Source organism: Gopherus evgoodei, chromosome 5 (genome assembly GCF_007399415.2).
Source record: "Gopherus evgoodei ecotype Sinaloan lineage chromosome 5, rGopEvg1_v1.p, whole genome shotgun sequence".
NCBI classification, from domain to species: Eukaryota; Metazoa; Chordata; order Testudines; family Testudinidae; genus Gopherus; species Gopherus evgoodei.
In genome coordinates, this window is record NC_044326.1 from 51,572,075 (window position 1) to 51,597,071 (window position 24,997).

At 41.5% G+C, this 24,997-nt stretch overlaps 1 protein-coding gene across 4 annotated transcripts in view; it reads left to right on the top strand.

The window, feature by feature from the left end:
• Positions 1-6,371: 6,371 nt before the first annotated feature.
• The window catches only part of SPATA18 (spermatogenesis associated 18), a 42,481-nt gene continuing 23,855 nt past the window's right edge, over positions 6,372-24,997 (top strand). For 2 of the 4 annotated variants that reach the window (XR_004000682.1, XM_030564790.1), the window contains exons 1-4: positions 6,373-6,925; positions 16,701-16,806; positions 16,925-17,040; positions 19,154-19,272. Coding sequence is in view for 3 of the 4 variants with exons in the window: in XM_030564790.1 (XP_030420650.1) it covers positions 6,839-6,925; positions 16,701-16,806; positions 16,925-17,040; positions 19,154-19,272 (428 nt within the window). In the remaining variant the exon portion in view is untranslated. Of the gene's footprint in view, positions 6,926-16,700; positions 16,807-16,924; positions 17,041-19,153; positions 19,273-24,997 lie in introns of all 4 variants that reach the window. The other 2 variants (XM_030564789.1, XM_030564791.1) reach the window with 2 other exon arrangements.

The window sequence follows — 24,997 nt, forward strand, 5'->3', positions numbered from 1 at the left end:
CTCTTCCCCCTGCCCTGCACAGGAAGCAGGAGACTCCTGGGAGCAGCTCCAAGGCAGAGGGCAGAAGCAGCACATGGCAGTAGGTGAAGGGATACCTGAACTGCCCCACAACTCATAGCCTGCTGGGGGGCTGCCACACAGGGAACTTAGGGGAGCTGATGGGGGGGCTGCAGGAGGACTGCCGGTCCACCCTGGTTCCAAGCCCCCAACAGCTAGCTCCAATGGGCTGCTCTTTCTGGATAAAGCATGTGGCTGCCAAACAACGTTATAAGGGAGCATTGTGCAACTTTAAATGAGCATGTTCTTTAATTGATCAGCCATGTAACAATGAAACAATGTTAACTTGGACAACGTTAAGTGAGGAGTTACGGTACTTGAAAAATGTTATCATGTCCCCTCAGTCTTCTCTTTTCCAGACTAAACAAATCCAATGTTTTCTAGACCTTTAATAATTTTGTTGCTCTTCTCTCGACTTTCTCCAATTTGTCCATATCTTTCCTGAAATGTGGCGCCCAGAACTGGACACAGTACTCCAGGTGAGGCCTGATCAGTCCGGAGTAGAGCGAAAGAATGACTTCTTGTGTCTTACAAAACTCCTACTAATACATAAAAGAATGATGTTTGCTCTTTTTACAACCACTGTTGACTCATGTTTAGGTTATGGTCCACTATAACCCCCAGGTCCCTTTCCACAATACTCCTTCGTAGGCAGTCATTTCTCATTTTGTATGTGTGTGCAACTGATTGTTCTTTCCTAAATGGAGTACTTTGGATTGTCTCTGCTTCAAGGTGATTTTGATGAAAAAGTCCACTCAGCTTTCTCCTCAGGGACCAAAATCAACATCAGCAGATGGTTCCCCGAGCGAAACCTCTGCTAATGGGTGTGCATGGTCTTCCGAATCATCCAGGAAGCAAGCCACGACCTTCCCTCATAAGGACACACAGAAAAAGAAGACGTCCCTGGGGAGGTTGCTATATTCAGTGTCAAGCTCAACTAAAGTTAGCATCTTTGAGGCTCTGGGTACCTCCAGCACCGTCCCTCCACGGACCTCTGCCAAGCCCCCCTGCACCAGCACGGAGTTGAGAAGCCATTCCTCCTCCATGGCACCGAGGCCTGGTGCGGGATATGGCACCGAGGCCTTTGCCACTAGCAATGCTGGCACCAACTCAGTCATTGGCACCAATGGACAGACTGAAAATGGCACCAACCGTCTTGACCAAGGCTGACTGCAAAGCAGACCACATCTGCAACAACATCACTGCCACAACAGAAACAAGCTGCTCTGCAACAGTTTCTACATCACAAAGACATAGAGGTCTCTTCAGTGCCACAGTTGTCGTTGCTTGGCACTCAGTGATCTCTGGACCAACTAGCAGAGCAGCTACCCACTCCACCTGCTCCTCAGCCCATCTCCAGTGATGAAAGAGGACTTACATGGGAGCCATTTCTCTTCCCAGTACTCTTCACCCACAGAGCGGAAAAGAGTGCAGAAAAATGCACTCTTATACCAGAATAAGTTTTGTTTTACTTAAGTGAAAGAAGCAGCTAGTTTTAGGGCAAAATGGGAGATGGGTGGTGAAGGAGCGAGTAAAGTAAACATTGACGTTAAAATTGCAAGCCAGAGAGAGGGGAAGGATAGGGTAGTTCTTAACAGAGGGAGATTCAGTACAATACTCCACATCAAGCAGACCCACACTTCCCTGCTCAGATGGTCCACATATTATCAGTTATGGTGATGATTTTGTGATATGACATACTTTCCGCTAGGAAGTCATTGCAGTAGTTTAATCACACGGCAACTGACGGAAAATTAAATTAATAAATTAAAATAAAAAAAAATCTTTAGGGCATTGTTATGGGCATGTATGTTTTTTTACCTCTGGGCACAAACATAATTCCATTTAAACAATAATACTTGACAAGAAAATTTCTAGCACTTCTGCTGTGAAGTCTATATGAAATTAGCCAACTGAACCACTCATTAGGAAAATAAAATGAATCTTAAAAGCTTCATTACTACATTAGGCTGTCCATTAGCTCTCAGTGACTGAACAACCATAATAATCATATTGCTGTTACCCCTCTCCTGCTCTGACCCCCACTCCCTCTCTGTTATACTGCTTTCCTTTTGTTACTTCATGTTTAATTTATATTCCAGTCTTGCAAACATGATGTATGCATATGTTTTCATTTTAAACATGTGAGTAGTCCCATTCACTATACTGAGACTACTCATATGAGTAAAGTTAAGCATGTTAATAAGTGTTTGCAAGATCAGAGCCTTAGTTGATAAACACCTTGGAGCAGGGATCATACATTCTGTTTGATTTGAAGACATCTAGCATACCTGAAAAATTAAATAATAATAATAATACAATTTCATAACTTGCTGGAGATCTCTTATGTCTTGGTCTTTTAGCCTAGCTAATTGTTAACTGCTAGGAAATATGTAATATTGAAGTAATGATTTATTTTATAAATGATTTATATTGAAAAGGGGAATAGGTTAAAAATAATATATTTAAAAAAAAAACAAATGCCCTTTTCCATGTAACTAATATTTTAGAGGATTAAAAATGAAATAATTTTAAACAATCTAAATTGCTATTCCCAGTCAATACTGTTAGCTCACTTTTTGTACTTCACTTTGGACAATGAAAATTAGTCAACCCTTCAAACAGCTCACTGATGGATGGCTGACTTGGGACATCAGAGGTGTATCTTCTGCTTCAATTCCATGAATATCTCATTGGACAGTGGGATTGTGACAATAGAGGTAAATCAACCAACCATCACTCTTCTCTCCTTTTGTCTCACTCTCCCCAGTGAGATTATGATAGCAGAGATAACAAGATATCTTCCTTTCTCTTCTCTTTTCCATATTCTTTATCCTTCTCTAGCTCTTCCCTTAATACATTTGCATAGTGATGTTCTGCCTGCATGCCTCATTTGCCTGCTTCTTCCACAACCATCTCAGGGCTTTCTTCCATAGCCTTCTCTATGCCTGGATTGCCCTTCCTGAGCTGGTTCACCAAGCCACTTCTCCTAATTTAGGTCTAGTCTCCTCATTCTGTCCACATACCAGAAAAAAAAATTGTTCCAGCATGCTGTGCAATAGTTTTTACCGAGCAACTGCATAATCATGCTGATGTTGTCCCTATTCACCAAGTCAGTGCATAAAGGCCATCAAATAATAAATAGTAAGTTTTGGTCATTACCAACTTGGATCTGATTTGAAATAGTTGCCTAGAGATGCCATTCTGCCCTTTTTGAAAAAAGAAGTGTATAAAGCTAAACTGTTGTCTGTCTGCATGTGCTCTGCTGGTAGTTGGGTTCAGAAACTTTGGGTCACATGCTGTCCTCCTAGGAATAAGTCCATGGGAGTGTAAAACATGCCCCAAACTCTGCTTTAGCACCCACAGAATTAAAGGGACATCTTAGCCTTTGGGGAAGGATGTGGGTCAGGACAAGGGAAAATGGGTGCCTGCAAAACTAATAGATCCATTAGAATGGTGATACTCAGACTGAGGCTCCAGAGCTTCAAGTGGTTCTTTTATGTGTCTCCTGCAGTTCCTTGCAGCACATGATATTAAAACACTGTGTGATTGGTTAATAATTAAATCAGGATGCTTTTACTATGTTGTTAACCAATTATAGTTGATAAAATAATAATATTTGGTCAGTCATTTTGCTGTGAGAATTATATATATATCAATAGCAAATGGAACGATGAATTCACTCTACCTATGGCTCTCTTGGGTAATGTTGATTGCTAATTTGGCTCCTGAACCACTGAGATCTGAGTATCACTACATTAGAACTACTGGGAAATCTATGCAGACCCACCAGGATCTTGGCCCATCCCTGTAGTAGGCCATTTAGGGCCAGAATTCCCTTCCCTTTAGCGATATATAGCTGTTAGCCAATGAGAGCACAGTTTGCCTCTTGCACTTTACTCTCTTTTCAGAGAGTGGTTTCAGAGACAGAAGAGAATCACACAGAGACAATTCTATGTACATTTTTGCTGGAAAATCCATGCCCTAAAAAGGGCAGCATGTTATGTCCATTCTCTTTTAGACCTCACAGATCTTGTGCAAACCAGTTTAGGAGGCAGGGGGCACATGTTTTGGAGATGCAGATTAATGGTACTCTCTTTTTACATAGTGAAGGCTTTTCTCCCCCTTTTTACTCCCTTCCATCCCATAACAGCAAGAATCATATGGCTCTTTATTTTCATATACATTACATTTTATTACTGCTCGTAAGTGCTTATCTTTTTTAACTTTCTTGGGGCTGAGCAAAATGGATACAGTTTTTTAAGTAATATGAAATTTAGTGGAACAATACTGTGTGTCCCAGATTAAAACCAAGTAATATTTATCTCATTTTTAATCCCATTCATTGCTGTTTGTATCCAAATTCTCTGATAAATGTCCCAAATCTGTATGATACAGTACATCTGTCCTGTCACTGTTCCCATTTGCATGTGAATAGCTGAATTAGTTGAAAGATAAGTAAAATCACCTCCCAATTGACTACACATCTATAGAGACTTGAGAATGCTAGTAATTACCTCCAATGTGTGGAATAAATTACACTTAAAAAGTGTGCTCTAGATATTTTGCAGATGGAAAAATAGATAGAATTTTTGTGAATGAGGTGCCAAAATCTTCCACACCCTGTTTTTAAGCTATTCCATTGCAAGGGCAGTACACATAGTTCTGTGTTAGCACACTTTTTGAAGGATAACAGGATTCTGGCAGAACAATAGTTTAATGCAGAGGCTACTCTAAGTTATAATAATTAATATAAATGTAATTAGGAAAGCACACATTCCTCCATTTCCTGGATCTTTAATGTGAAGATCTCAAAACAGAATCTGACTCAATAGAATGCATTCAACTTGATTCAAATTGATAATTGATTTGTTTCTTATGCTACTCTGTTCTCCCAAATACACACACATACTGATTCTTTGGTGAAGGCACACCGATTGTGGAAGTCTGCCATTCCAAGTGCAAATCTACTCTTTATTGTTCATGAAAAGGAAAATGCTGTCTGATGTAAGGCCATAAAACATATTTCATTCTTCCAAATGTTGAAGATTTGCAGTGTGGTTCTCAGGATGAATTTGATTCTTGAAATAGACTTATTAAAAGCTCGGTTTTGTTCCATTTAAACCAGTACATGTATAAAATTAATAGAGAAGATGGAAATTTACATGAGCCCTTGTTTTCTAGCCCCTTCACAACAGAAGTGTTTCATTTACTGTTCTGAAACAAAGTCTATGGGTTTTCAAACTTTTCCATAGTGTAGACCACAATTTAGAGAGATTGTTGCATGGAGGATATTACATACATTTGCAATTGGGAATCACCTCCTGTCTCATTCAGGCTCCTGTGACTTTCTAATGGCAACTACAATATTTGTTTATATAGGGAAGTAATATTAAGAAAACAATTAGCTATTTTAGTTGTCTTTAAATGCAGTAGGATCTTGTCCTTTCTGAAGAAAGTTAATCACAGGTTTACTTTTGCTCTTCATTTCATTTCCCCTTCCCATCTCTCTGTTTTTGTTTTGTTTTTTTCCTGGTGGAACTAGGGAGAAGAGCCATTAACACTGTGATCAGAAGTGCTTTGCAGACCACTAGTGGTCCAGTAACTACAGGTGTGTGTGGGGGGGGGCTCTGTTATATCTTGTCTGTTTAATCTGTGATCCATTTCCTGTGTGTCTGAGCTCAGTTTTAAGCATCAAAAGCACAAGGGAGGAAAGAGTTGCAGAAAATTTTCTTTGCTATGAGAGGTAATTTCACGGTGTTCAGAAAGCCACCAGCAAAGAGTTCTGATACTTTTCAGGCAGCGAGTCCTGTCTTGGACACTTTTTGAATGAGTTGCTCCCTTTACTCTCAGTCACAGGAGATCAGAGTTTAGGTTAGGGAGATAAATCCTTTGGTCAAGTTAGAGCGACCTCAGGGCAATTGAAGTGCCAGGCAGCGGAAGCAAAGGCAGCAGCTGCTGCTCGCTTACTCGGTCCGGCGGACATTTACATAATTGACCAGAATTCATCCTTTGGGGAATATTCTTGCCGGATCATCCAGGCTGGGTGTGAATGGGAGATCCGCTAGCGGAACAAGGGGAGTATACGCCCATTAAAAAAAGTCCCAATAGGGGGTTTGTTTATCAAAATGAAATTGCATCTCTTATGCGTAATAAAGGCCACTTTGTTGTCTTGCTGCGCCTTAAAGGCGCCTTGAACTGAAACAAGCGAGAGTGTCTCCACGGGGGAAAAGAGGCGAGGAGACAGGCTGGGGAGGGAATGGCGATACCGGGTGGGTCCTGAGGAAACTCCTCGCCTGAACGTCTTTGACCTGCCCCTTCCCCAGTGGAAAACATCCTCCTCCTCCCGCCGCGGAGTTAGCGATTAGCTGGAGCCCTCCCGAGTTAAAGCTTCTCCGCGGGAGGGGCGAGGGCTGGACAGAGGGAGGCGTGTTTACCGCGTTGCTACAACTAAAAAGTACCCCCTTCGCGCAGTCGTGGCGTCCCTGGCATCCGAGCACAGCAAACGTCAGTTTGTTTAACAATCGCGGAGTATAAATGCTCAGATTAGCGAGGCAGCTGCAGGAGGAAGCAGCGCTGAGCCTCGGCCGGAGGCGGTGGCACCGGCAGCTGTGGGGATCCCCTCCCTGACCTCTCCCTGGTTAGTGCCCTGGGGCTGCTGATGTAGAGGTCCCAGGGGGAGGATCCATCTATGCTGTTTGTCCCGTAAGAAAAGAAACAACAGATTCCCCTTCCCCTCGCTAGCCCAGCCCCAACCTCGGTTCTCCGTCGCTGGGTGACCATGGCCGACAGCTTGCGGAGATTAATCAACAACGAGAGCTGCAGGATTTTGCAGGAGAAGCTGGAGAGCTGGTATAAAGATTACCACGTGAGTATGTGTGTGATTCCTCACAAACGTCTTCTCTGCGTTCGCCGCCTCGAGCCTGTAAGCGATTCGATTCACCGGGGTTTGTTTTGGGAGTCTAAAGATGCTGCGCAAGCCTTATATCATCTACTCGCCTAATGTTCTACCAGCGGTGTTTTGCCATGAAAAAATATCTTCCACCCACCCCAGACACTGGGGTGAAAACGTGCTGCTTCTTGTCTCTACTTTTGTGTTTTCAAAGGGATTTTGTAGAGTGAGCCAGCTCAGGAATTAACATTTCTACTTTGTCCAATTAATGGGGGAAGAATACACAGAATAATGGTGGCTGTTTCGAGTGTAAATTTAGGCTACTGGAGAAGACGGAATCTGTGTGAAGGGTGCCACGCTTTGGATACCTCGAGTGCTTTCCCGGGAAAGCAGTAACCAAGGACGCTGGTTTCCAGACACTGTGTGGTTGCTATAGTTACTGACACCCATTTACACTATAAATGCAACATATCAGGCCAGAAACAATTTGCAGCAAGGACTGCTGATATCCCTCTCATCTCTTGGTGTTTTGATACACACATCTGATCAGATTAAAGTAAAAATCAGTTGCCAAAATGCAAGTTCACATCTCTTTGCAAACGCATCAGGGCCACCTACTCTCTTTCACAGTGAGTAATACTCCATCCAAAAATATATTTTCCCAGAAAGGATAACAGTGGCCTCCATTTGATTTTATAACTTCTTATATGTGTAAATATTTTTGAAAACACTTTGTATTAGATATCCAAGCACAATAGCTGTGCTGGAAACTGCTGAGTATCATAAACATCAAGGAATATAAGAAGACCTTTAAATACAGAGAAAAGTTAGACAAGAAATATTTTATTGCTTGCAACCACACTGTACACCAAGATAATATAGCTTGTTCTGCTAAGGTTCTCAAAAGCCTCTGGTGAGAATCTCCCCATCTCCAGTTGCTGCCATGGAAATTGAATATGTGGTTGGGTTTTTTTAGTTGTCTTTAAAATTTCTAGTTTTTTTACTATTCTTGATTATATAGTGTCACGCATTTGAGGCATATCAGTTTGAGAACTATGAATTCTTATTTTAAAAAAAATCAGACCCATTAATAATGGTTAGAAATTCAAAACTAGGACAAATGACTCATTTTCTGAAAGCAAATTCAGTTTACAGCTATTTCACGTTTGAAACATTTTTGTTAAACTGCTTTTGTTGTATAACTAAAAAGTTACTGCAATTATAACTTAGTACCAAAATGAAGTTATACCTTGCAGATAACATAACTGTTGAACATGGTACTGAATGTTCTTTGTAGCTGTTCTATTAAATGTTACCTGTGGTACTGTGACAAGTTTTGCGTGTAGGTGTGGGGAAATAAGATACACCAAAAGAAACATTTGCTGACCTGCATGGCTTTTTCTTTTTTCTTCCTAAACTTTTTTTTAATTTTTATCTTGAATGAGCCATAATATTTGTGGTTTTATTTTATTTCAATATTGCGCATTCTATTTTTATTATAGTACTGTCTGTCTGAGAAAGAAGTGACTTAGAGGGTTGCTTTATTTTATTTTATTAGTACAGAACAGTTATTACTCCACAGTGTTTGAAAGCTGACTTGTACAATAACCACAGCTGACTGAAGTAGCTGACAGGGGGACAAGGGATTTGACTTGGTCTCTGGTCACTTAAAGTGTGTGCAATTTCTTTTATCAAATAGAAACAATTAACCTAAAATATGTTACACATCAACAGAAGAGCAAAGAAACCACTAATCAAGTTCAAATATTTAAATACAGATGTTTTTGCCCTTAATGTACTACAACATCTGATCTCGCAGCATTACAAGATATTCTAATTATAAAGTTACATATATTACCCAAACTAAGAGGAATATGTGTGGTTCTTGCCTGAGTAAGGGTGGCGTGACAGAGGAGAGCAATTGTGCAAATCTGCTAACTGGCTTAAGTCTCCCAAACTGTTGACTGGCTAGCTGGCTTGTCACTGGCAGAGATGGAGCAATTAAAACTGTGATATAAACTACAGAAACCTTAGCAGATGGTAACTGCTGTTTGTAGCACATTTGAGATAAAAACACATTTTCAAGGCAATAGTCAAATATAAGGTGAAATACATTCTTCTTGCTGCTAGTGTTCTATATTATAATCTCTAGTCTGTTTGTCTGAAAACCATTAATTTATAATTTATTTTGCGGAGGAAATATTTATACATACCATAATTTAGTGCTAATGTACCAAAGTGATATATATGAGCTTAAAACAGATAAATGTATGGTATGGTACAGACATTAAAAAGACAAATTAGACAAACAGAGAAAATGAAAGTAAGACAAAGGAGGTGGACGAAGAAAGTAGGGCTGATAGTTAAAACAAATACAAATAACATGAATTATTATAGACTTTTTGTAAGGTCTAATATTTTAAAATATAGACTTGAGAAAAGAGGGAAGAAGCAGATAGCTCATGAGTTAACAGTGAGAAAGCAAGGTCAAAGAGAGAAATTTGAAGGAGGAGAGTGAGGATACTTGGTGCACAGGAAGTAGGATGTCATTCCAGGTGCTGGAAATTATTCATTATGACTGAGCCCAGATAATGTGCTTGATACAGAACACAAAAATGAAGATAACCCCTTCTCCAAAAATGTGCAAATCTTAGACAGATGCAGAAAAGTAATGTTGCTTTGGGAAACCCAAAGAAGAGGGTGGATTTCCCCCACCCCTTCCCCATTTAATTAATAACTTACTTTTTTGTGGGCCTCATCAAAGGAAGTGAGTTTATAAGAGTTTGGGGAAATGCTACAGGGTAATAGATTGGTGAATCATGATTGAGAAGACATTCAGTGCATAGGCGGCTGTGTGAAAAAAGGCATGGAAATAGTGGCAGGAGACCAAATGAGGCTGGTGTGGTTGGCAGAACAGAGGTTTTAAGAGACAAGGCCGAGATGCGTATTGCAATAGATTTGAAGGGAAGAATGAGAAATTCAAACTTAAGGTGATGGACAAGTTGAGGACACTGAGGAAGAGGAAGGCTGCTGAGAGAATCAGAATCAAAGAAGGAGGAGGGAGGATTTGGGTAGGGGACAATAACATCCACAGAGAGGAAGAGGAGTGAATAGAGTCTAACAATGCAGCGTGAAGAAGGCAGTGAAGTTGGCAGGGAGTGAAGTGAAGAAGGCAGGGAGGGAGGGCTGGAAGGAGGAGCAATATGAAAATAGGATGTCAGTGCATTCAAGTATCAGGGGTAGCCGTGTTAGTCTGGATCTGTAAAAGCAGCAAAGAATCCTGTGGCACCTTATAGACTAACAGACGTTTTGGAGCATGAGCTTTCGTGGGTGCATCTGACGAAGTGGGTATTCACCCACGAAAGCTCATGCTCCAAAACGTCTGTTAGTGCATTCGAACGTCTCTAAATGGTATGCCAAACAATCTTTCTGGGCCATTTCTGAGTGGGATGTGTTAGAAAAAGAGAGACTACCATGAGGGAGTGCAGTTTTGCAGGGAGGTTTAGAAGGAGAGATCAAGGTTTCAATCAGAACAGAGAGTTCTTTAGAAATGGAGCAGGAGAAGAATGGAGAGAGGCAGTGTAAGAGGACAGACAGAGGAGATAATGGGAGGAAGAAAGAATGGATTGGGAGAGATGAGTGGGTAAAGTACAGCTTCAAGATGGGGAGCAAAGGGGAGATGAGATTTAGATTAAAGGCAGAGCTATGAAGAGCCTTAAAAGTGCGGAGAATTTGTTTGAACTTTCCCTAAAGATTCTGTCATTGCAAGATGCTTATTCCTGGGCCTTAGCTTTTTAACATGAGACTGGCAGAGCTCCCAGGCATTTAAGGATTTTTAACCCTTGAGGGTAGTGATAGTGGGATAGATAATTATCGTGTACCTTCTGAGCTGAGAATAAATGCAGCCATTTGAACACTAGCAAGTTCCTTTTTGATCTTGGTCACTGAAGGAGCTCCCTAAAGAAGATTACACCTCATTAGCCATTGCTTCAGTGACTTTGAAATCCAACAGTCTCCAGGGATCTTTTACCATACCTTCTCTGACTTCCTATCCGGTCTTGTTCATCTGTGCTATGTATTGAGGCTCTTGCCTTGACCACTGCAACACACATTCTTTGATCTTCTGTTCCCACTTTTTGTGCCTGTTTTTTCTCAGCTTTCGGCACTTCCTTCTGTGCATAGATACAGAGAAAGTTTGGATGCTTGCCATTTTTTTGCTTTGATGTTCTCAGTGCCTCAGCACTTTCTAAACAATACCTGGGTTCCTTTTTCCCTGGTGCTTCAGTGTCAGCACTGTTCTTTCTGCACCAACATTTCAGTGAGGTTGCCACCGTTTTTCATTAGGGTACCTAGCAACTTTCATGGTGCTTGTTTTTTCCACTTGTTCTGGCACTTCCTTCAACACACACCCATGTTGGCAAGTATGGCATTTAAAATGGGAGGAAACTATTCGTGGTTTCAAACTTTGTCAGCACAACAATGTCAAAGACTGACAATTTATATATCTGTTATGTTGACAATGATGTGCAGGGGTGCCAGACTGCCTGCATGTGTCATCACATGCCCTGATGTGGAGAGTGTCTCTAAGTCTTCCTGAAAGTACCCAGTAGAGACTTCTGTAAGTCTGGTGTGACACTGGCTAGGATAGAGTGATTCAAAGGATAAATCCTTGATGCTAAAGCTGAGTTTTTCTACAACTGCTCAACAGTGGAACACCATGGCAGGGACAGCCGCGTTTGCTCAGACCTGCTCCTTGCTCCAGTAATCCCAGTCAGACAGCTTCAACTCAGAAGTCTCCTGCAGCATCATCACCAGTGTAGCCAAAGGATGAGGTGGTACTGAGTTCAGGCTAATGGGATGGGACAGAACCTCTATGCAGGAGTCTGAGACAGGAGGCACCACAACAGTCAGCAGTTCCCTGACATGCCTTTGCCAGACTCTCTGACTCGTGGTTGCTCCACATCAAGACCCAGGGCTGGTGCAACCTTTTAGGTGACCTAGGTGGTCGCCTAGGGCGCTGGCATTTGGGGGGCGCAATTTTCTTCGGCAGCGACCGCAGTGGCCGGATCTTTGGCCGCCCCAGTCACCTCCGGCATTTAGGCAGAGGGAGCTGGGGCAGGGGGGTGCAGGGAGGGCCGCCTGCAGCAAGTAAGTGGGGGGGACGGCATGCAGGGGAACTCCCTGCCCCAGCTCACCCCTGCTCCGCCTCCTCCCTGAGCACGCCATAGCCGCTTCACTTCTCCCGCCTCCCAGGCTTGCGGTGCCTACGCTGATTGGTGCTGCAAGCCTGGGAGGCAGGAGAAGTGAAGCAGCCGTGGCGTGCTCAGGGTGGAGGCGGGGCAGGAGTGAACTGCTTCATTTCTCCCACCTGCCAGGCTTGCAGTGCCAATCAGCTTAGGCACCGCAAGCCTGGGAGGCGGGAGAAGTGAAGTGGCCACGGTGTGCTTGTGCTCATACGCAGAGCAGGGGTGAGCTGGAGCGGGGGGCGGGGGGGAGGTGCCTCAGGGTGGGGGGTTGGGAGCTGCCGCAAGGGGGGCACCTCAGAGCGGAGGGGGGGAGCTGCCATGGGGGGGCGTCTCAGGGTGGAGGGGGGGAGCTGCCATGAGGGGGGCACCTCATGGTGAGGGCGAGGGGAGGGGAGAGCGCAAGATGGAAGTTTCGCCTAGGGCGCAAAACATCCTTGCACCAGCCCTGTCAAGACCTCTGTATTTTTTCACTCCTGCATTCAGATGCTTGAAGAGGAGAAGGAGGTCATGATTCCAGGTATCCGTGTATGCTTGACAATCTGGTCTGATCACTTCTGGCTTCATAGCATTCTTTGTCTTGGTTATTGGGTGCAAGAAATCTCAGTGCAGTTACGACTCTGTTTGCACCAAAATGTACTCTTGCATTGCAAGAGTCAGTGCTCCTTGGGCAAGTAGCTCTGCCTTTACACTGACACCTCTTGCATTGGGAACTCTCGTGCCAACAGTGTCTGTCCTTCCCAGAACCCTGATGATACTCCAGGCTCCCTGATTACAAACTAAGGATCAGGGTGATGAGATCTGGTCTTTGCATTTAGATTAGCCAGAGGACTTTCCTGATGCCAAATACATCTCCATTATGAGAATACCAAGACAGTGACTTTGCAGCAGAAGATCCTACTTTTTTCTCAACTTTTACAGAAGTTTTTCATGACCACTGATTATTTCTGACCTGGTTTTAACTGAAAAATATACAAAGATCATGGTTATGCAGTAACTGGACAGGAAACCACAGCCATCCAATAATGTTGCTATACCCTTGCATCCTATTTTTGACAAGTTGGTGATTTAGCTGTGGCAGATCCCTTACGGAGCTGTCCCAGTCTTGAAGAAAGTTAAGTAAACAGTACACCCTTCCCTAAGACTGCCCCGGGCTATGTCTTCCCCACTCCCACCCCCCATGTCTCCTGGAGCTTGGTGATGGAGGCTGGACACACTTAGGGTATTGTACCCAGAATCCTCAGCTGCAGTGCTCGGATTCATTTAAAGAGAAGGTTTTTCAGTGTGACTGCAATCCTCCAAGTCATTCACTACCAGTCCTTCATGACCAAGAGTCAGGAGGAACAATGGTTGCTTTTTCTTCCTCAGTAGTAATGCCAGAAGCTTAAGAAGCTGATCATAAGGGCATCAGGTATGGGCAACTTTTGATGCTGATGATACAATGGTGAGAGTCACTTTCTTCAATAGTGGATGCCTGGGGATCCAGAGAGCTTAAGGACCCATCTTACTTTATAGACAACTTGTCTGGGAGCAGATAGCGGCTTCTATACAGAAGACAGAGGAGACAAAGGCGACACTGCATTATCTTGGGCCTTTGTCTTGTTCCTTGGGTCTCTCTTTCGAGAGGGGAAACAAAAGTCTCCATTTCAAAGGCTGGCTTTTATGTCAAGAGCTAGCTTTAAGGGAGCTCAGTATCCACCATGCACTTTGTGTTTGGCCTCAGCACCCCAAGAAAGTAATGGTCCTAAGCTGCCTTTCAGCAAACACCAAAAACTGAAGGATTTGAAAGGTTAATTAAAATCCAGAACATTTCAGTTATCATAAAAATCCCTATAATCAATTTTGGTAATTGATTCAGCTGATTGGTGTCCAACTTTTAATTTCGGTTCACAGGTCCCTACCCCAATTTCCTACCTCCACACTAATTGCCATGGAGATGGGAAACCTGCATGACAGAACTTACGGATATGAACATGGAGAATTTTAGGCAACATTCATATCTACAGTCATACCACCTCAAGGTGACAGCTTATCAGATCTGAAAATATAGGTTGGATCAGTCCAGGTAATTAATTGGTTGGGAAAAGCCTGGAGAAAGCCCTTGCACTATAAAAAGGGAGGAGTCTCCTTTGCATGATTGTGCACAAATACATTCTACGGCAGGTGAAGGTTGCAGCTTGCATGCACTGGGCATGCATACACCTGCAGAGGAATGTGTATATGTGCAACACATCTCAAAGAACAACAGTTAATACATAGGTGAGTAACCATTTGTTTTCTAGTACATTGTAGTCCTCTTTCTGAGGCAGTACTATACCAGTACCCCAGTATAGTACTGGGGGCACTGTACTCCTGGAGGTACAGTTATTTCAGATGTGATATGTAAACAGAAATTCTGACCACTTGTCGTTGGTAAAGACATTTTAGAGCTTTTCCTGACAGATGTAGCGTTAACAGTAATGTCCTGGACAAATTCCAACTCCGGTAATTCCATGAGATAGCTGATAGCTTTCTGTAATTTTTTTTTCTGCTTTTTTTATCAAGAACATAATGCTAGTTTCTTCCTGTTCTTGAACACTGTTTGCTTCAATATGTATTAAAAACAGATAAAATCACATGTAAGCTATGTGTGACTATTAACAGTGCAACAAAGTAATCTTATAAGTGTGGTTTATTTCAGCTAGTCTGTAGGAATATATTTTGCACTTAATATTGGACTTTTCATCCAATAATTTTATATCACCTTTTAAACATTAATGAAGTTTCATGCCACTTCCATGAGGTAGGTAAGTGTTATTGCATCTATTTTATTAATGGGGAAAGCTGAGGCATAGAGAGGGTGAATGATTTCTTTCACCTAGTAAGTCAATGATAGAGTTGAAATAGGACCTTGAATTCCTGACTCCCAGCCCTTTGGTGTAACTATTTACATCTTAGTTATTTTTTCAGCCCTTGGAAGTATCTGAACATTCCAATGGCTGTTTAGGAAGCTGTAATGAAGTCATAGACAAAATGATTCTAAAAAGCTCTTATATCATGTTCAATGTACATCATAAACATAGTTAAGCATAAGAACGGCTGTACCGGGTCAGACCAAAGGTCCATCTAGCTCAGTATCTGTCTACCGACAGTGGCCAATGCCAGGTGCCCCAGAGGGAGTGAAGCTAACAGGAATGATCAAGTGATCTCTCTCCTGCCATCCATCTCCATCCTCTGATGAACAGAGGCTAGGGACACCATTCTTTACCCTTCCTGGCTAATAGCCATTTATGGACTTAACCACCATGAATTTATCCAGTTCCCTTTTAAACATTGTTATAGTCCCAGCCTTCACAACCTCCTCAGGTAAGGAGTTCCACAAGTTGACTGTGCGCTGTGTGGAGAAGAACTTCCTTTTATTTGTTTTAAACCTGCTACCTATTAATTTCATTTGGTGACCCCTAGTTCTTGTATTATGGGAATAAGTAAATAACTTTTCCTTATCCACTTTCTCAACATCACTCATGATTTTATATACCTCTATCATATCCCCCCTTAGTCTCCTCTTTTCCAAGCTGAAAAGGCCTAGCCTCTTTAATCTTTCCTCATATGGGACCCTCTCCAAACTCCTAATCATTTTAGTTGCCCATTGCTGAACCTTTTCTAGTGCTAGAATATCTTTTTTTGAGGTGACGAGACCACATCTGTACACAGTATTCGAGATGTGGGTGTACTGTGGATTTATAAAAGGGCAATACTATATTCTCAGTCTTATTCTCTATTCCCTTTTTAATGATTCCTAACATCTTGTTTGCTTTTTTGACCGCCTCTGCACACTGCGTGGACATCTTCAGAGAACTATCCACGATGACGCCAAGATCTTTTTCCTGACTCGTTGTAGCTAAATTAGCCCCCATCATATTGTATGTGTAGTTGGGGTTATTTTTTCCAATGTGCATCACTCTACATTTATCCACATTAAATTTCATTTGGCATTTTGTTGCCCAATCACTTAGTTTTGTGAGATCTTTTTGAAGTTCTTCACAATCTGCTTTGGTCTTAACTATCTTGAGTAGTTTAGTATCATCTGCAAACTTTGCCACCTCACTGTTTACCCCTTTCTCCAGATCATTTATGAATAAATTGAATAGGATTGGTCCTAGGACTGACCCCTGGGGAACACCACTAGTTACCCCTCTCCATTCTGAGAATTTACCATTAATTCCTACCCTTTGTTCCCTGTCTTTTAGCCAGTTCTCAATCCATGAAAGGACCTTCTCTTTTATCCCATGACAGCTTAATTAACGTAAGAGCCTTTGGTGAGGGACCTTGTCAAAGGCTTTCTGGAAATCTAAGTACACTATGTCCGCTGGATCCCCCTTGTCCACGTTTGTTGACCCCTTCAAAGAACTCTAATAGATTTCCCTTTTCAGAAACCACGTTGACTATTGCTCAACAGTTATTTAGAAAAGTCAAAACAAAATAAAACTAAAACCCCAAACATATGTTTTAATTCCTCTGATTTACAGATTAACTCATGTGATCAGAATCTGAACCGATGTTGTGAAATCATAGAAATGAACTCCATGATTCAGGGTCAACTCTTCACAATCCTCAATCAAACAGCTCGAGAAGGTGAGAATTTTCCATGTCTCTATGGTTTGTATGTATCACCTCCATTTTCTTTATAAGTGCAGACTAAGGATTTTCTCTGCATTTTTCTCACATGTACCTGGTTTATGTATTCTCTTAGGTGGGCATTATGCAGGTGTAGAGACAATAAAATCTCGTCTCCTGCCGTGGCTGGGGACTTGTTTTTCCAGTACTACTTCGGGAAGACCCTTTGAAACCAGTCTTTCTCTCATTCAGGTATGCTGAATGCTTATTTTTAAGCCGATAACAGTATATAAATCAGACTTCCTGCAATTAAAAATCAATGTTTTTTTTACTAACTGAAACAGTGTTTTCTCACCGTTTGCCTTCTGAACTATTTCCATCATTGTTAACTGTGACAGTTATGTCATTCAAAAAAAGCTTTAAAGGGGGAATGAAAGAAGTCATTAAAGTTAATTTGACTAAATTAGCTTAGCAAGCCTAAGATCTTTTGTCTTGTCTAAGAAACTAGTTTCTTAAATACATTTTTACATCAAGGTTAAGTAATTTGCTAATTAGAAGTTTGCTATGATATCACCCTAAGACTTAACGCCAGACCTGTATTGGAAGCAACTTAGTGTTTTGTGAAACTCCTCATGTGAACAGAGAGGTGAGCATAAGATCCCATGACCTCTGTTAGTTTTTGTTCTTCTGAAGCTTGGGCTCTAATACATGTGTTTGTGAGATTTTATAAATCATGATACCACCATGCATCTAACTTTGAGGACTAGGATATGTCAAAGTTAGACTCAGGACTCATAGTTTGTCAGACCACTCTGTTTTATTAGCACAGCGCTATGCTAATAACACCCAGATAATGTGAGCACCATGCAAGACACAAACTATCTTATTTATACAGATAAAAGGGCGAGCACTTAACAAGATAACAAAGGAAGCAGAATCTGATAAGTTTACCTGGGCTAGGCATACATATCTTATTTCCTTACTAAGTATTACCGATCTTCTGTTAATGTTTTGCCATTAGCACCCTTGTTTATGCCTGATGTTTCTTTTCCTGTCACCTGTATTTCAACATTCTTATTTCTGCTTAAAGGTACATACAACATTTCTTTAATCCATTCTTATTTTTACAATATAATTCATTCTACTTTCACAGATAGCAGTGGTGTGAGTTCCTTTTTCTCTTCCACTGCATGATTCATAAGTTTTATAGAAGGTGCTGTTTACAATACTTCAGCTGGAGATGCAGACCTTCTGTGGCACTCTTGTATGTTTTGGGAGAAAACAGTAGTATTAGCTAGTGGGGAGATGAGAGGAAATGTCTTCATGCTTTCCCTGATTTCTCACTTTACATTTTGCCCCCCCAAAAATCACTGTTTACAGTTTAAATAAACTATTTCCCCTGGGTAAAATGACATCCGACCATATGGACTAGGATTAATCTGGCTAGGGTCTGTACTTGGTACAGGGAGTAGAGCAGTTTTCTCTTAATTTGTTTTTACAAATGACAACATTTAAAAAGGTGTAGTGAAAGAAATAATCTGCATGATAATTTATGGGTTTTCAACTGCATGTGCAAATGAAAGGAAAGCCTTCAAACACTGAACTGAAACCCAGTGCACAATTACTAGTTTATTTACAGTTTTATAAGGGTTTGCAATGTGGTATTAAAAGCAGAGTTGCTTGTGCAAGGATGTATCCTTTTCAGTTCTACTAGTTGCTTAATTTGCTCTTATGATTTCCCCCCATTATTTTGCATGCCAAGTAGTGTGTAAAAAGTTAATTAATACAAGAAGAATTGTTGGCATATTTAGTTCAAAGAGTTTACTAGAAAGGAAAATATATGGACAAAAAGTAGTATGTGTATTTGTGTGCATATCCATATGTATATCCATCTAAGATCTATCTATCTTACATTGAAATAGTAAAGCACCACTATATGTAACTTTTCCCATAGTGTAATTTAATCTCTCTCTGGCTGTTTTGTGCTCCCTCTCTATTTGACCAAGTACAATGTTTTCTTTGTTTAAGATCAATTTAGAATTATTATTTACTGCATCATTTCAGAAATGCACAGCCTGTCATGAGACATTCTAAGGCAGTGTTTTTCAACCTTTTTTTCATTTGTGGACCCCAAAACATGTTGAATGGAGGTGTGACCCCTTTGGAAATCTTAGACTTAGTCTGTGGACCTCAAGTTGAAAACTACCGTTCTATGGTAATGACAACCTTCCACAGACTCCTTAGACATAGTCTGCGCACCCTCAGGGGTTTGTGGACCCCGGGTTGAAAACCACTGTTCTAAAGAAATGTTGTATAACTTTCAGGCATAACATTCAAAAAATGTGATATTTGTATTTCACTGTAGGAGTCAATTGAGAAAGAAAGGCAGCTGAGGGAATTTGCCAGCACTCGGAATCATGAACTACAACAGTTGGAGAAAGAACTGAACTCAACTCGTTTACAACTCACCTTAGTGCAACAAGAGTAGGAGAATTAACTGTGTATTTTTCAACAACAAATTGATTTTTCTTCTCACACCTCACTTCTAATAGAAATTTGCAAAATGTTTCATTTCTGCTTTGAAATAAGAATTTAAAATGTATCTAGACTGTGGATTTTCTGATTTTGAATGATGTGGGACTGTATACCCAAGGCATGAAAAGTCTTCTAGTAAGTAAGTTTAAACCTTGGTTGTTTGTTGGTTTGTAAAATTAAAATAATTTTAAAAATCATATTAGCTGCCTGAAAGACAATAGGCCCGGCAGAAATTAAACATTTTGCCCCGAAAACTTTTTATCATAATACCAGTAGCTTATTTAATACAGATTCTGTACTGCTAGTTGCACAGAGGGAAGTTTTCATGCCACATATGGCATTTGACACATTTTGGATATATCCAAATATGTGGTGGTTTTTGTTTGTTTGTTTGTTTGTTTGTTTGTTTGTTTGCAGTGCTGTTGTAGTTGTGTTGGTCCCAGCATATGCGAGACACAAGATAAGTATGGTAATATCTTTTGTTGGCTCAACTTCTGTTGGCGGAAGTAAACTTTCAAACTACACAGAGTTCTCCAGGACTAGAGAAAGAAATCAGAGTGCCTGAGCTAAATATAAGTTGGGACAGATAATTAAGCAGATCTACAGGATCTCTACTGTGTCCCAACTTTTGAATAGTCTTTTGGAGGAACCACTCTGGTGTGACAGACCTCCAGGAAGCCCTTCTTTTTAGCTTCAGGGTAGGCCACCCAGCCTCACCGTCTTCTAGACTGAACCTCTGGGCTCCAGCACTCCTGCTTCATATTGTGAGATCTGTCTAGTGAGTCCAATTGAGATAGACTCATGGTAGAGACTTGTACGCTCTTCAGAGACTAATGCACCTCAGCAAGTATTTGCAGTGACTTCAAAGCACAGTAGAATTTATTACACAGCATTGGAAGTCCTTAGGCTAGCACAGTGAAATAAAGGTTCAAGCATAGTTCATTCCAGTCAAGCCAGAGTAAACCACTAGCCAAACTGTAGTGGATTCCATCTTAGGCTCTGTCTCTTTCTGACTCCTTAAGAGAGCTTAGCTATCTGTCCCCGCTTGTACTTAGTTCAGACATTCTGATTTCTTTCCCCAGACCTGAAGAACTTGGTATAGTTTGAAAGCTTGTACCTTCCACCAATTATAACAGGGTTCAAAAAGAACTAGGTAAGTTCATGAAGGATAGGTCCATCAATGGCTATTAGCTAAGATGGTCAGGGATGCAACCCCATGCTCTGAGTGTCCCTAGCCTCTGTTTACCAGAAGCTGGGAGTGGATCACAGGAGATGGGATCACTCGCTGATTGTCTGTTCTGTTCATTTCCTCTGAAGCATCTGACATTGGCAACTGTCAGAAGAGAAGATACTGGGCTAGATGGACCGTTGGCCTGATCCAGTATGGTTGTTCTTATGTTCTAACAGAAGTTTGTCCAATAAAAGATATCAAATTACCTACCTTGTCATATTTTGGATTATGAGAGAGACATTTCATAGAAAAGGTATGGTTGAAAAGAATGCCCAATGTTCTTATCCTTCCGATTACTTACAAATATGCTTCTCAACAGATAGGAACAGGTAGGTCTAGCTAGCAATCAGAGGTATGACTGTGGCTTGTGTAGATGTACCTGAGCTAGTTTTGATCTAACTAGCTTGAATAACAACAGCAGTGAAACATAGTTTATACAAACCCATCTGGAACCCTGGATATCTACTATTGAGCAGCTAGCTTGTGCTTCTTCTCCTGGTGCCACAACTTCATTGCTATCATTATTAGAGGTAGCCAGATCAAAGCTAGCTCAGGTACGTCTACATGTGCTGTAATCACACCTCTGACTGCAGTGTAGTCATACCCAAAGAAAGGGAGAAAAACCTTGCATAATTATGATCTTTATCTATTAGAAAGATTTCTGTCTTCCTTAAGTAGAGAATGAGGCCGCTCCTGTGCATCCAGTGAGCTATTGCATCCAAGCACTCTTCTGGGGTAGATGCTGAGGTAGCAGGTTCTGCAGGGCAAGAGATGTATAATTATATATCATCAGCACACTAATACTCTAGTGTTCAGAAATTATGACTGCAATCATGCTCCCCTTGACATCAGTTCCAAACTCCCATTGATTTCAATGGGACCAGGATATGGTCCTGTCTCACCCAGGACCTCCTTATTTCTATCAAACAGCATATGGGTAACAAAATAGATGCTTGAGGGACACCATATTTTAGTTACCTTAGTAATGACATGTAACCATCTATTACCTCCAGTTGTCTCCTGCCTATTAAGTGTGAATGGGGGACAGTCATAACAGTAACATATTTGGATAATTAAATTAAGCAAATAAATAAAGGTAGTAAATGAAGATTAATATCTTAGTGTTAGCTAAAACTAAGCTATTATATTTGCTAAATATAGCAACATATTATTTCAAAAGAAAATAGCAATGAAATGTGTGCAGGAACAGCGATATATTTCCTGTAATGTTTTCATTGATGTCGTCATAGGCAACTAAAACTTCAAAAAAGGCTGCTAGGAGTGAAACTCTCTGCACATTTATGTTTTAACCGCTTAAAAGTTTTTGTTCCCTTTAACTTGAAAGTCTGTATTTCACTATAAGCTGTGCTCTAATAGTCATTTTCAAGAAGAAAACCCTCAATATTAAAAGCAGCTGAGGCGTGAATTGGAAGGAGGGGGGTAGAGAGTTGGTTATACTAACCCCCAGCTTCTTGCCACTGCTTTGGGGGGTGGAGGGGGGAAGGAATAGGAGCTGCACCAATGCAGCTGCACCACTGGAAGAGCTCCCGTGTGGCTGCTCTATACCAATGGGAGAGCATCTTCTGCAGACATAGTGCTGTCCACATGAGCACTTCTGTTGGTGTAACTTATATCACTCGGGGGATTTTTTTTTCACACCCCATAGTAATGTAAGTTATACCAACAAAACTGCTAGTGTAAACATAGCCTTAGTAAAATTGTTGACTGTAGTTTGCATAATGCAAACATCAACTCTCCTGAAATGAAAATGCATTTTCGTGGCAGTGGCTGGGGGACTTGTATTTAACCAGAGCTAAATCTACATCATACAGCTGATATTAGTTAAATATGAAGAGTGTTTGGGCATGCAAGGGAGGGAAAGAATGGCTTGCACTGCTCTCCAGTGATGGTGCCTTCCAGTTCATTTGTGGTAGTGAGGGCTTCTAGGGCTATCTATAACTGGCCTTCCTCACCTGGAAGGGTGGGCTGCCAGACAGGAATTAAAGATCAAATTGTTAAGGCTGTACTCAGCAGACCAAATGAAGAGAAGTAAACGTGCATTTTGTGTATGTTTTTTGTTCTTTTTTTCCATAACTTCCGAACTTCTCTTGAAAGTTGCATGCTCAGCTTTTTAAATTGCTTATGACATTTCATGACTCATGAGTCTCTCTCATTACTGGAGCAAAGTAAAATAGTGTGTGAAAGACACAACAGTGTTCTCCTCAGTCAGGACTTTTGGGGTTTGTCTTCTAAGCGACACCAAGATAGTACTGAATATTTAGGAGTTTTCTAAACATCATAGGGTGTATCATCCCCAGGTACAGGAAACCCCCAAGAATGAGAACCTTCAGAGTTTACCTCATAAAGTTCCTTTCTCATTGTCCTTAAAGTATATCAGAAATGTTTCATAGGCCTGCCAATATCAAGTGGCAGGAGGAGATGAAACTACACAGATTTTCTTAGAATTATGTGGTTGTGAGACCCCTTTGTTATACCTCATGCCCCCTTTCACTTCTGGCAGTACAGTAACTCCTCACTTAAAGTCATCCTAGTTAACATTGTTTTGTTATGTTGCTGATTAGAGAACATGCTTGTTTAAAGTTGTGCAATGCTCCTTTACAACATTGTTTGGCGGCTTTGTCCACTGCTTGCAGGAAAAGCGGCCCATTGGAGCTAGCTGGTGGGGGGCTTGGAACCAAGGTGGACCAGCAGCCCTCCTTTCAGCGGTTCCCCTAAGTTCCCTGTGTGGCAGCCACCCAGCAGGCTATCAATTGCCAGCAGTTCAACTGTCCCGCCCCACCCTCTGCCTTGGAACTGCTCCCGGGAGCCTCCTGCTTGCTTTACAAGAGTGGGGGGGGGAAGATGGGAGCTAATGTCAGGGTGTCCCCCTCCCTCCTGCTCCTGCACCCCGCTTACCCCATCTCCATAAAGCATGGGGGGACGACATGACAGGGCTCAGGACTGAGGGAGCTTTCTGACAGCAGCTGCTGTCTCAGCTTGCTGATCTAATTAAAAAGGCAATGTACTTAGAGTAGGGTCAGCGTACTGAATGAGGCAATGCATCTCTCTCTTTCTCTCACACACACAGTGTGTGTCTCTGTCTCTCTCTGCCCTCCCTCCATTCCTGCTGTCTTGTAGAGTGTGAGGCTACATTAACAACAATAGGTTAACCCTTGAGGGTTCAGCTGATTGCTAATTCATCATTTAGCAGCAAGGCATTCACTGGGAAATATCCCAGCCTCTAACTTCACCACCTCAACCAAGCTTCACAATCATCATCGCTGTGTACCCGTATTACATTTTGTTTAAAACTTATACTGTGTATCTGTATCTATATAAAATATAGTCTTTTGTCTGATGAAAAACATTTCCCTGGAACCTATCCCCTGTCCCATTTACATGAACTCTTATGGGGAAATTGGATTCGCTTAACATCATTTTGCTTAAAGTCGCATTTTTTGGAAACATAATTACAACGTTAAGTGGGGAGTTACTGTACAGCTCACCAAAAGGTTGTGCTGACTTCCTGTGGGCTGACCCCAACACTGAATAACAGAGGGGATTAATGCTGAAACTGTCAGCATTGATTCTTGTGGGTTTGCAGTGGGATGATGCCAATTAGAGTAGTTAGCCTCCATTTTTGCATCCTCAATCCTCAGGCTCATATGCCCACCCCTTATCACACTACTGAGCACAGTGATTAGATATGGTCAGTGTTTTTCATCCGGAACTTTTTCTCCCCAGAAAAGGCTGATTTGAATCAACCAAAACATTTAGGGAAATTGTGAAGATTTTGGTGAATTGTTTCAGTCAAAACGAACAAAGAAAAAAAAGTTGGAAATGTTGAAACAAACTACTTTTCAACCATTTTCAATTATGGTAGACAGCGAGGCATAGACATAGGGAGGCCAGATAAGAAGCATTTCAGCAAAGCCTTCTGTATGAACAGGAAGAGATGAGAAGGGAGTTAAGTACAAAGAAACGTTCATTATGTAGGCTGGAGCAAATCTGCAGAAGACTTAATACAAAAGAAGGCAATTTTGGCCTGGATCCTGTAATAAATGGGGAATCATTGGTAATGATACAGGATGATGGTGGCATAGTTGCATTTCTTTGTACAATACATGTATGAAAGTGGGCAGCAATATTTTGCACATGTAGGAGTCTAGAGAGCAGGGACTTGGGGACAGAGATGTGCTAATTAAGTTAAGAAGAAAAATGAAGGAAGATTTTGGCGATGATGCTATGAAGGCAGCGGAAAACAGGCAGTGTTGTGGAGCTGGAGATGGGCAGGTTTGCAGATGGAGTGTTCATGTTCAGAGATTATGCCAGATTATGATTAATGGAGACAAATTGGGACATCTAAATTAGGGACGGAGATGGAGTAACTGGAGCTGTATAAGATTAATAATAATGGGTTACAGAACAGTAATTCTGCTGGTA